Source organism: Salarias fasciatus, chromosome 6, assembly GCF_902148845.1.
Source record: "Salarias fasciatus chromosome 6, fSalaFa1.1, whole genome shotgun sequence".
Classification (NCBI taxonomy): domain Eukaryota; kingdom Metazoa; phylum Chordata; class Actinopteri; order Blenniiformes; family Blenniidae; genus Salarias; species Salarias fasciatus.
Window position 1 is genome coordinate 26,982,498 of NC_043750.1, and position 13,103 is coordinate 26,995,600.

Consider the following 13,103-nt stretch of genomic DNA (forward strand, 5'->3'; position numbering starts at 1 on the left):
AAATTATATACATCACTTTTGGAGAACAACAGATCCAAAAATAAACCTTTCAGTTTTAAATATATGTCATTTTAAAATCTATGTGTATTATCAGAAGTTTGATATTGATGAAATCGTAAGGTAAATGAAAATACCACAGCATATTGAACATGGTATTGTGAAATTAAAACAGAAAGCTGCCTTTTTATTTTATCCTCAGTCAAAGAGGAAAATTAATGTTATTTCCTTTTCTACCATGAGGCCAGAGTTGGAATTTTAAGATATCTTTAAGTCTGCCTGGGAGTAAGTGACAAACAAGAAGACAACTGCATTGGAAACATTTTTAAATTTAACCAAAAATCAAATCCAATCCCAAATTAAAAATGACTGTCATTTCACTAAATCAGTGCAGGATTACCTAATGTAATCTTAAAAAATGAGAGGCCTTTGCAGCCCTCGGTGTGACAATTTTCACAAACTCAGACTCCCACTATGGACTTTATATTAATTTAATTTATCAGTTTTTGACAACGCTAAGCTCACTTACACAGCAGTTATTGTTGCAAAATCACTCCTAATAAATACAAAGTTACTTTGAACTGGGCTAGCTTATTTTAAACTTGAAGGATCTCAACCTGTGTACAAAAAAAAAAAAAAAAAAAAAAAATCTAATGACGCATCCATGCAAACATTTCCATATTTAAGCTTATGGCTTGTCAACGCTGTGACGTCCATTCGCAGAAGTGCTGTTTGAAGTGCACTCCTTGATTCAGAATCCTTCTACAAAGATTATATTTGCTGGTTGTTAGTGACAAAACCTGCATTTTCATTATCTTTAATGGCCCAAACGACACACACACACACACACACACACACACACACACACACACACACACACATGTTTGTACAGCTATATGTTGTGAGGACACTCATTGACATAATGCATTTCCTAGCCCCTTACCCTAACCCTAACCATCAAAAATGAATGCCTAACCCTAACCTATGCCCTAAACCTAACCTAAACCTAATTGTAACCCTAAATCAAAAATCAAGTCTGAACCCTCAAAAAAGCCAAAAAAGGTCTCTCAAATAGTGAGGACCGGCAAAAATGTCCTCACTTTCCAAAAATTGTCCTCACTTGTAAGGTTAAAAACCCAATGTCCTCACAAAAGGTCCTCACAACATATAGCTGTACAAGTACACACACACACACACACACACACACACACACACACACACCAGTGTGCCTGTCTGTGCTAATAGGCAGAACTGCCTGTATGACCTATGATTAACCCTTAAAAACACATGCAGCTTTGGCACATATTAGACACATGCATGTGATTTGGCTGTGCTGTAGGGTTTCTGTTGTGCAGAGTGAGAGATGTCGACAGCATGAGTCACAACGCTTTAGGGTGCAGGAATAAGAGGGAAAAGAGTTCAATGTTGTGACAGTGACAGAAGGCTTGATATTGTCTCTGTGTGTGCGTCTGGGCGTGCGTGTGTGTGTGCGTGTGTGTATTTATGTGTGTGTGTGTGTGGGAGCACTTTGTGTTCATGTATGAGTCAGTGTAAATACACCCATGCAAGATTAGGTTTTTACTCAGAAGATTCAGTGGAGTGGTAGGAACTGTCTTTGCTTTTGTCAGTTTTGACAAAACCAAAATACTGTCTGAGATTTTCATTTTACCGAGTGTAACAGGGGAGGAAAAAAAACAAAAAAATATACAGTCAAAAACATTTAAAAATGAAGTAGAAGGGTACAATACTCACACGAAGCGAAAAATATCTTCGTGATTATGACTAAAATCAAAGAAGTGTTGGATCTTTCAGAAAATTCTGATAATCACTGTCTCACTTGGTTTTTTTTTGAAAGTGTTTTCAGTTCTTGTTGAATTTTTGCTGCTGTTGGTTGAATATATTTCCTTTCTTCATCCACAGTGCTCATTCCTTCCCAAGTTCTCCATCCACATAGAGACAAAATACGAGGATAACAAAGGATGCAATGATAATGTGAGTACAATGTGTGTGTGTCTGTGTGTGAGTGAGGGGGGGCTGCTTTGAATGATCACATGCCCCATAGGTTACAGTCTGAACCTTCTATTGCTTGCATGTGTCTCCACACATATTCTGCTCTTGCAGAAGGCAGGGGTGTCCTGACCTTTTCCAGTGAGGTCCTCCTATAGAGAGAGAAAAAGCCATTGTCAGGGTCTCACTGTGGAGGTGAATTGTCTGCCCTTTCTTGCCATCCTGTTACTTTGGTTTTGCAATTTCTTTGATCTTCAGTACCATCATTTCACTTGAACTAAGCCTTTTTTTTTATTACAAGCTGCCTTGTTCAAGACAGTGTTGTAACTCAGAAGTTCAGTGCAGTCAAGTGGAACGGTAGAGCAAGGTGTCATCCGCATACTGAATGTTCTACAAAATTGTATATTGTTCTTATGGAAAATATGGCCAAGGGGAAAGAGGTTGACAATGAACATGATTGGACTGAGGACAGAACCCTGGGGGACACCAGAGAGGAAGTGAGATGGTTGGGATATAAATAATTTTAGAGGTACAATTGAACCAGTCCAGGAGTGTGTTGGATACTCCAGTGTATGACATTGCTTATCCATAGTTTGATTACGTGGCTCTACAAATCATGAAGTTCAGAGAGCCAATCAGAAATGAGTGCCTGTGGAAGGGAAATTAGTTTTTCCCTGATGTATTTTGGTGATTGTTGTTTTATAGCCAAAAAGCCAGTTATCCCTGTGGTAACTTTTCTGACACCTCCTGCTTAAAACCCAAAAAGTCAGAAGGATCGTGAGGCCCCGCTTTAATGGTCTGTACTCATACTGAAAATCAAGATCAAGCGAAAATTAAAGAGGATTCTAAAAACATGTTGAAATGTGATGTCAAGTCATCTTCCCTCTTAAAGGAGTTTTCTCAGAAAATCAGCAACTTATCTGTTTTTTTGCAAATGCTTTTCTGTTCACAACTGGTATTCAAACCTAGTCTCACTTTTTTTTCCCACCCCCGGTACTAAAGCTACCATCCCAGTTTAAAGGTTTGAAAGGATATCCCCCCCAGTGTCCCACAAAAATAGACAGGAGGTGAACAACATGGTGAAATCAAATCACAGTGAGCATAACCTCAGAATGTAGTTCATACGGTTCTCTTCAAAATAATTTTCAGCAGTGTTGAAATTATGAAACAGAGTTTCGCAAATTTGGAAACATGTTCCAGTGAATCTCGCTGGCATAATAAAGCATCTTTTTATTCACTGAATCACAGGTCACCACAGTCGTCAACAGAAGCTGTCAGCAGGTCTGGAAATGCTGAATCACTCAGCCACAGTGACTAAATACAAAGCATATGAGCGTACACTGACACACAGATGATTAATTTATATTTTATGGAGGTAGACAAGTTAAATTAAGTCTGACATGCTTCAGCACAATATTTGTCATCCTTGCTCTGTGGTGTATAGACTGAAAACACTGCTTAGCTGAAGGCATAATGAATAATAATGGGCATGCTGTATATATATTTCATGTAGGGCGACACAGATGGTAAATTTGGTATGACTACTCCCCATACAATATTTCCTCTCCAGTTAAGCACAATTGACTTTTCCGCTACTACACAATAAATTGTTAGTAAGTATGTCATGTATTGAAACCGAAACTCATAATGTGTTAGAAAGGCGTCTGTGGTGGAAAATAACTGTGCAGTGGAAACGGCATGTCTCATCGAGCTCATGCACACATGTGAAATCTGTTTCCTGCTGAAAACCAAACTATGTGACACCATGTCCCCATTGCTCAAGGTATAGACTGAACCCAATGCAGCTAATAACCATGGTATACAATGTTTTTCTCAAGATGCATGCACACTGTTTTTATACCGTTTGTTCTTCCGTTTTACTTAATTCGTGACATATTAGTAGTATTCCTCATTTCTCAGTTGACACGCCAATGGTTGAAATATCAGCTCATCAGTCGTGCTCTAACTCCCACTCAAATCCTTTAGCTTAATGTGACACTGCTGTCCATGTTGTGTCTCTCACAAAAAAAATATGTGAAGGCAATAAAGTAAAAGCCAACACAAAACATAACTATGCATGCATACGGTAGAAAACAATTAAAATCAGCCTGGCAGATCTGGCAATTCTTAGATTCTCCAAAGCAATCCTGTTGTATCATAATAGCCGCTATACAGCACAGGAGCCTTGAGAGTCGTCCAAAAAATGCTTCATTTGTTGGAGAGCTAATTTCATTTGGACCGTCGGACTGCTCACTCTCTGTGCTCCAGTTTGTTAGAGCATTAGTCATCAAATGATAGGCTGCCACTGCCTGGACAGCGGGGGAAAAAAATGGGAGAGTGGTGTCCAATAGACAAATAGCTTGAAATCTATTATGGTAGATCGCCAGCACGTAAATTTTACTGATCATGTTTTGCTTTTTTCTGCATTAAGAGAATGAGTCTCAGAGCCACGAGGACCTAATTGAGGAGCCGTGTTCTGATAAAGCAGTGACATGGACAGAGTGACACAGAGAAGAACAGACTGTCCGTCGCTCCTGAAGTTATGCCTTCATACAGTGTTTCTCAAAGTATGGTCCGTGGCCCCCCTGGGGTTCCTGGAGGTATTGGCTGGGGTGTGTTTTCACTGTTTTGTAGTTGAGATTGGTGTTACCACAAAAAAAAAAAAAAAAAAAAAAAAAAAACCCTAGATCGATAATTACTTCCAAAATTGATAATACAAAGTGATTATCTCAAATCTAATTCAAATTTTATTTCATATAGCACTTTTCATATTTATAAATATAACGCAAAGTGCTGAACATTAAAAACAGACATAAAAACCAGACATTTTTTATTTATCTGACTTTCCACCAAGCGTGTCTGGAAGTTGGCGCCTTCTGGCCTTTAACCACACCACTGGCGAGACATGGAGAACACAGTGTTCCAGTGCTTGAGCCAAATATTTTCTTGATCTCCGGGGGTGAATACTGTGAAATATCAGGTCCATGATAAGGGTTTGCTGTTTGCACATAATTTTGTGTGTGTGTGTTCCTTTAATAAATGTCGAGGAGATATTGAGGACATTTATGGATTTGTTCTGTAGAATTCATTTTAGTTTAGTCTCTCTGTCAGGTTTGAGATTTTCCATTTGTGTGGGCCCCAAAAGATTTTTGTAGGAATTAAGTAGGTCTTGGCCTTCTTGAGCTTGGAAATGCTCGTTTTAGAAGATTGATGTTTGACGATCATAGAGGAGTGTAGCAATTAGCACTCTCAACTCACAGCCACGAGATCCCAGGTTTGAGTTCAGATTTATCCTTTTTTTTAAGTCTTTCAATTATAAATGCTTGGCATTATGACCATATCATATATTCAATTAGATTAAACGTCCATGTTTGTGCAGTCTCAGGCAGGCAGCTTCCGTTTCCTCTTCAGTAAAAGCAATCCATTTTTCTGATATTTCGAAAAGGTCAGTTCTATTTCTTAGAGAGAAAGTCATTTTTCAATCATAAGTAGACCTTCAATTTAACTACGTCCATTCATTCTTTAGGGCTTGGAGGTTCAGATTTGTGCCAGTTTTTCGGAATCACTCTTTTACAAGCAAAGCGTTTCATAAATACCAATAACCCATGGCGAAAGCATTGTCTGTTATTCCACCCAGATCTGGGAGTCTGAATCATTGGGGACATCAGCGGGAATTTTAAGACATGTCCAAATAATATAGAACGATTGCCGTTCAGCGACCCACTCGTCTCCAGCTTTGCTTTTGTGTTTGAGTTTGATTATAGGTGTTCTAAAGAAGCAGTTCAATTTCTTCCAGTCAAACACTCTCCACTGCTGAGATTGAGGCTTTCTGTGTTAGATATGCACGCACTACCCCCTGCAGTCCAAACACCTGCGTGAGAACTTCATTGCTGATTCTATATCGGCTTTATGTGGCTGTCTGTCTCTAACTGGTGACCTGTTCAGGACGTACCCTGCCTTCACTCAGAGACTGGCTCCAGCCTTCTGAATGTAATAAAGTGGGATATAAAATGCATGTAAGAGCCTTGTTTGAACGTCTTGAATGGCAGATCCAACACTTTTAGAATAACATCTCAGGAACCAACATGGCCTGAGGCAGTTTCTCTCCCTGGATGAAAACGGCAAGAGATCAGAGCTGTGTTCCAAAGAAAATGTGCTTGTTGATGTGTTTGAGATTCTGTTTGGATGACAGATACCTGTGGACCTAAGCTGAGACACAAGTGTGAGATAAAAAAATCTTTGCATGACAGACTGAGTCGCTCAGTCGAATAACTGAACTGTGTTGTATAAGATCGTCAGGGGCAATAAACATAACATTTTCATATTTAATGACATTTGATCACCAATTTATGAGTGCAAGATGCACAGAATTCTGTATATAATAAAAATGCAGCCAGTGTAATTTTTTTTTCATTGTATTGTGATATAAATCCAGCTGAAGTATTGAAATATGTGGAGTCACTGTTTTTCTACCATGTAAGGACATGTGGAGGCTTTAATGTCACTGACTTCGAAATTGACAATGTAACTGTGTGCAGACATAGCTAAAATATTCAATAGAAAAAGAAGGCAGAACCCAGTAAAACAGGTTAGGCCTCTCAAACACTGCAGTCAGTCGGTTGTCTGATGTATGTGATTTGATTGTGGTAAAGAAAGGGGCAGCTTATATAACGGTGTATTTCACTCTGCTTCTTTCATAGCGTTGGAAACTTCAGCTTTGTTTTGTTCATAATGTATTGTTTTTGTATTGTATCGTTTAATTTTTTTCCTTTTGTCAGTGACGTGAAAAGAATTGTGCAATATGAGGTGAGGTGCATTAGTCTGATTTAGATTAAGAAGTCTAAGTTTTTAAAGAAGAAGGATCAGCTGCATGTACAAAAATAAGAATACAAAGAATGAAACAAAAGAAGTAAGAGAGCGAGAAATGTCGTAAGTGAGGAAGGAGAATCATGTATGTGTGGACAGGAAATGAGTGGGTGTGTGACTGGACATGATGCACTGTCTAAATCAGGGTGTGATCACACGTCTGGACATGCAACTAACACACGCACACACACACACACACAGGTGTTGGTATGCGGTCCTGGATTGGAGTGCTCTTAATCGGTCTTTATTTCCAGTACATTTTGCTTAAAAAGAAAATACAAGATGTCTTACACACCAGTCCATGGATGCATGCAGACACATACACACACATATAAGTGAACCTTTTAACAATGTTACATTTGCTCTCTGCTTTGAAATCAGAGGAAAATTAATGTTTTTCTTTACCTGCCATCTGTTTTTTTTGTTCATCAATGATCACTGTTGAACAATTTGTTTAAAATAGTGTATAGCAAAAGATCGGATGTCTCCAGAACTGCTTAATCTCCTTTTTCAAGTGACCACATTTGGCAAGTTCTGCATTTCTCCCTGGTTCTTCTAAGCTATGAATATTGAAGTGACAAACATCTGTGCTTTGGCCTCTGAGAGGGTTTGCTTTTGTAATGTTTTTGGGGAATTTGTAAACTTGTGACAAAGCATAAAAGTTCTGCTTCATCCTTCTGGTAGCATCTCATTAGTTTATGTCTTGCACTTTTTTAAAAATTCCTCACATATTTTCACCCTCCAGTCGCTTACATTTAAACTGCAGCTAATCCATTAAATGAAGTCTGTGGCCTCTGAACTTTTACATAGAATGGATTTGATGAAAGGATGTACTGTGAAAATATTTACCATAAAATGAGGTGCTCTATGTAAATCAGCAATTTTTGAAGTGAATAGCGAAACAGCCTGACACTCACTTTTCCACAATAAGCTGACTTATCAGCATATGACGCAGCAATTGCAGTCAGCTGTCTGTCATTCAACCCTGAACTTGTAGAAAATGTAGTCTGAGAGCACCCCCTAGTGGTGGGTTTGACAATGGCAGTTTGTGATTGTATTCATTGTGAACAGACTGGAAAGCTGTAAATATGTTTCAGCCAACAATGTGTATATTTCTGAGATAAATGCATATATATTTTTTTTACCTAAGAGGGTTTCTCTGATTAGCATGTTGAGATCACCATAAACAAACTGATCTCCTTTTTTCCTTTTTTCCCTTCCAGATTTTCGACACCGAGCTGAAGGACCAGGAGAGGGAGGTGTGCTTTGTTGACATTGCCTACGATGAGATCCCCGAGCGTTACTATAAGGAGTCTGAGGTGTGTGTGTTTGTTTGTGCATACGTATGTGTGTGTTTGTGTGTGTGTGTGTGTGTGTGTGTGTGTGTGTGTGTGTGTGTGTGTGTGTGTGTGCCTACTGCAAACACACTGAAATCAGACACATGACGTTGTAATATGGATTGTTGTATTTTGCAAACCATATTTTTAATCTGTGTACTCAGTTCATCATTGAAAATTATTATGATGAAATACAATGGACAAAATTCAACCTTTTAAGAAAATCTACCACATAAAGATATTATTTTGTCATTGATCATTGAACAGTTTTCTGCTGTTGAAACCCAAACCCCAAACTTAAAGAAATTCAGCGAATACAATCTTAAATCTCCTTCCTCATCTGATGCATGCATTTCTGTGGAACGGCTATTCCACCGAATGGCTATTCCAGGCTATTCTTTCAAAGAATATCCTGTCTGCATTGATTTTTCCAATGAGCAGTCATAACGATTTGCATTTATTGGTGCATGCATCTAAGTTTAGAAAAAGAATTGCACTCCTGTTTAGGTTATATAAGGTCCTACATCTGAGGTGTGTGTGTTCACCGGCTCGACTGCCTTTGTAGGATTTGCGTTACTTCAAGTCAGAGAAGACGTCAAGAGGGATACTTCAGGAAGGCTGGAGGGACACACAGGATCCCATCATGTGCTCGTACAAACTGGTCACGGTCAAGTTTGAGGTGTGGGGTCTGCAGACACGAGTGGAGCAGTTTGTTCACAAGGTGAGAGGTCACATGTAAGAAGTGCTGAGCTGGATTTAATATAATATTCTTCAATAATAATCTGTATTTTCTGTCAGATCCAAAGGAGAACATTAATAAACGGTTTACATTTCAATAAGACTGAATAATGGACGTCTTTATGCTTTCAGGTTGTGCGAGATGTGTTGCTGCTGGGACACCGACAGGCGTTCGCCTGGGTGGATGAGTGGATCGGTATGTCTACAAGCCACATTTAATTCATCATATATTATTGTCAACTACTAGTTCACCACACTTTTTCAATGATTTTACTGTAGTTGTAAACACTTTCAGTAGGTTTGACTGTGTAAATCACTGCCGTTTGATAATACTGTTTCTTTACCAGCATGCACCAAGCCTCCTTTCACCTGCATCTGACCTGGTCACTGCTTTTTCACCTGTAGCATGGACGCTCCTCCTCCTCTAACTCACTAATAGCGCTGCAAACACTTTCCGGAAATTTTTGTCGAGTTGACATCTCCACAAAATAAATTGTGATTGCGCTTCATATGTTTCATGATAGAGACATCTTTTGAAATCTGTTTTGTGTTCATGTGTTCAAGACTAAAAGCAATCTAAAATTGCTTTCAAGCCAATTGGCTTCAACTCCATGAAATGATAAATTGGTATTTATTTCTTGAGAGAAAGACACACTCACTGAAACATGAGCGCTGCCTCTGTCTCTCTCTCTGAGTGTCTACTTTCACAAAAGGCAGTTTTGTTTGCACCCATAAGTGGCTGCGGCACATTTACTCACTCTCAGCTCTTTGGTGCTTTCTACAGCTGGAGGGCATCCAGATAATAAGCCCTTTATCTTTGCCATGAAACATATCCCCCTCCTCTTCTGTGCTTTCACTAAGCCACTAACCTTAACAGCGCAACTCGTTGCCTCTTGGATGATTTTTATTTTTCCTTTTTAATACCCCTGCAATCTTGTCACATGTGGGATTATTTTTGCTTGTGGATTATGTGAACCTTTGCGGGGGTTTCTCTCTTTGGTCCAGCCTGTTCACGCTTTTCCTTAATCTTGAAGCATCCTCCACCCTCCCATCCTTTCCTTCTGCTGTGGCACGGATTTTTCTAGCTGTCTCCTGTCGCTCTTTTTGGTCCTGGAAAGCTAGCGTTTGCCATCTAACCCCCTGCTCCTCCCACCCTTTCTTGTCTCATAACTGGAGTGTCATTGTAGAGGAATTATCAACATTTCGACCCTCGTTCCACCCCTTCCAGATATGAATTTGGATGACGTGCGGGATTACGAGAGACAAATGCATGAGAAAACCAACATTAAAGTTTGCCATGAGCAGCAAGAGCATTCCACAACAAACCCATCTTCACTGGATGACATAGAGATCCATGACAAAGCGAGCGTATGTCTCTTTTTCATTGTCTCTTCACCTCATTGCTCCTCCTCTGTCTCGTTTCAAGGGTTGGTTATTTGCATTAAAATGTCCTCATTCAGCAAACTCATTCTGTCCCACAAAAACTATGTGATTAAGACTGGATGGAAAATGTAAGTAATTTGATGCTGTATTTGCACAACCAGGAAGTAATATTTGCCAATAATGTGAACTCCAATGCATTACTTGTTTTAATCTTTTTAGTCTGACCAGGAGTTTTATTTTCTAAATATACCTGTGACTTTATACCTGTGTAGATTCTTTTGTTTGAAATTGCATTGCGATGTTGAAGAAAGTGTGTCCCGTTGTCCTAATTCTTCTTCCTTTTCACGACTTCTTTCCGACCAGACATGACAATGGATGAGGTGAGAGAGTTTGAACGCAACATTCAGGAGGCCACCAACCAGAAGATCGGGATGTTTCCCCCGTCGATCTCCATCAGCGAGACGTCCCTGTCCTCCTGTGCCCTCACCGGCCCCGCCAGTGCCCCTTCCACCCCCATGTGCACCGACGCACCCGAGTCCCTCTCCGTCCCCAAAGACCGACCCCGTAAAAAGTCTGCTCCAGAAACCTTGACCCTTCCCGACCCCGCTCCCAGCGGGGTCCCCCAGGGATCTAACCTTGGCCCGTTGACCATCTCAAATCACGTCCAAACATCCGCACCGTCCTTCAACTCTGAGCTTGCCGAGATGGACGAGCAGTAGAGGGACCTTGGACTGTCTTCCCCCCCGACTCCTGTTGTACTTATTCCCCAAGCCTATTGTCTTACGAGCCCAATGAGACTAGCCTAACCTCTGAACACCAGTGCCCAAATATTCAAGTTCTCTAGCCATATCCAACGATTCGCCATAGTCCTGGACAACAACAGACCATCTAGGAGTCTTTCCATCTGTGTCACTCTTACAATCTCGGCAGCTGTACCCTCAGCTACCCCGATGTGGCTGACTTCCTGTCCCTGTGATTCCGGCCACATGTCAAATATGTATTCTAAAAAGCGTCCATAGGATTTAGTTGAAAACAAAACTCATAGGTGATTATTTTTGTAGAGAGGCATGTTTTTAATTTCATGTCAATGTAATATTTTCAGAATTACCTTAGTTATACTATAGTCATACTATCGGATAAGCTGGCTATGAACTTTTGAACTTTGAAGTAGTTGCCTTAACACCACAGAGCCAGTGGTGTTTATTAGTTTTACCAATGTGTGCAAATGGATGACAAACGTCTAGTTTCAGTCTGCAAAATGTTTGCAGTTAAATAGAAAAGAAGTTGATGACACAAAGCAGAATAGCACAGTAGATGTAATATGTTAGAATACCACACATTGGAGAGAGAGTCAAGTCCCCTCTTGACAGCTCCACCTCTTACTTGAGCCATCCAAACTGGCCTTTAAATCATAATTTACTTTTTTTTTTTTGTTTACTTTCCAACTTTAGTAACAAACGAGATGCAAGATCAGTACAATCAGAGAGAGAATACACCTCAGGTCCCCCCGACTACCTGGCTCGCACTTCAAAGGCAGGGATAAAACTGTACCTTTCTCTCCCTGCTTATTGCCAAACACCTACGTTTTATACCTCCACAGATACTAGAACACCGTCACTATTGTATGTAAGATACCGGTCTACTTAACCCTGGGAATGTTTACACATTAGAAACCTTGGAACATTTGCATATTAGCAGCAATGCTTTAGCAAAAAGCTGTTGTTACACTTGCAGTTTTAAAACGGTAGTTCAATGTTATTTTAATGAAGTGTACGACTGTGTGTATACAAATAGCTGAAGCTGGCTAAAATGTCAGTACAACTAAAGTAATTCATGTTAATATTAAAAAAAAGAAAAATAAGAGAAAAAGAAATTAAATGTTGCCTGAAACTAATGCTGGACTCATTGCTGCTCTCATGTGACATAAATGTGACCCCGCTTTGATCAAATCATATCACCTTTATGTCACATGCAGGAACAAGGCCATCTTTGGGAGGTTTTTAGACGTTGACTGATCTTTGTGCACAGTGGAGGAAATGATTCGATTCGAGGAGTAGAGCACGTGCATCAAGCTGACTTGAGTGTGTGCTTTTTCTTTTCTTTTTTTTTTTTTTTTTTGAAGGTGCATGGCATGTGCAGAAGTACTCATACTTTTGTCTCTTGGCCTTGCCAATTGTTGAAATCAAATCCGTGTTTTTTTTTTTTTTTTAACAGAGCAGGAAACAATTCCTTTGCAGTGGCCATTGTCTATGATGGGCTTGTGCGACTTGTTGCCACCTAAAACCCTCAATGAGTGACAAAAACATTAGAAGAGCAACATTTTTGGATGGAAAATGCCCCCATTTCCTTCCAGTCAAATTATTCAAAGAAAGGGTTTTAATATGCTGCATGAAATGTTCTCATAAAATTAACATTGCGTGAAGTATATACGGATATACTGTAGGTGGACGATCAGTCTGGTATATCTAGTGATGCAATTGTATGAAACAAGTGAATGCTTATATTGGAAGTAATTTTATACACCAGAAAATGCTGATTTTGAGTGAAACGTGAGCATGCCCAGAGAATATACTGCAGGCCTATAAACTTTGAACTCAGTGCCTCTGCATGCAACAATTGTATTGTCACTAACATGTGTATAAACCAAAATCTCTGTATTTCAGCTACAGAGACATTTAACATTTAATTCCATTTATTTCCCCCTTTTTTAATTTTTTTTAACCAAGAAGAAAAATACACCCAAATACACTGTAGCCAAATTTCATCATATTCAGA

At 39.6% G+C, this 13,103-nt stretch overlaps 1 protein-coding gene across 2 annotated transcripts in view; it reads left to right on the forward strand.

Annotated features, from left to right (window-relative positions):
* Positions 1 to 12,818, forward strand: part of LOC115390253 (cytoplasmic phosphatidylinositol transfer protein 1-like) — a 71,686-nt gene extending 58,868 nt beyond the window's left edge. Inside the window, exons 5-10 of one of the 2 annotated variants that reach the window (XM_030094043.1) lie at positions 1,918 to 1,989; positions 8,094 to 8,189; positions 8,773 to 8,928; positions 9,078 to 9,141; positions 10,174 to 10,313; positions 10,692 to 10,833. In XM_030094043.1, the coding sequence (XP_029949903.1) occupies positions 1,918 to 1,989; positions 8,094 to 8,189; positions 8,773 to 8,928; positions 9,078 to 9,141; positions 10,174 to 10,313; positions 10,692 to 10,697 (534 nt within the window). In that variant the 3' untranslated portion in view covers positions 10,698 to 10,833. Of the gene's footprint in view, positions 1 to 1,917; positions 1,990 to 8,093; positions 8,190 to 8,772; positions 8,929 to 9,077; positions 9,142 to 10,173; positions 10,314 to 10,691 lie in introns of both variants that reach the window. The other variant, XM_030094041.1, reaches the window with a different exon arrangement.
* Positions 12,819 to 13,103: the final 285 nt, after the last annotated feature.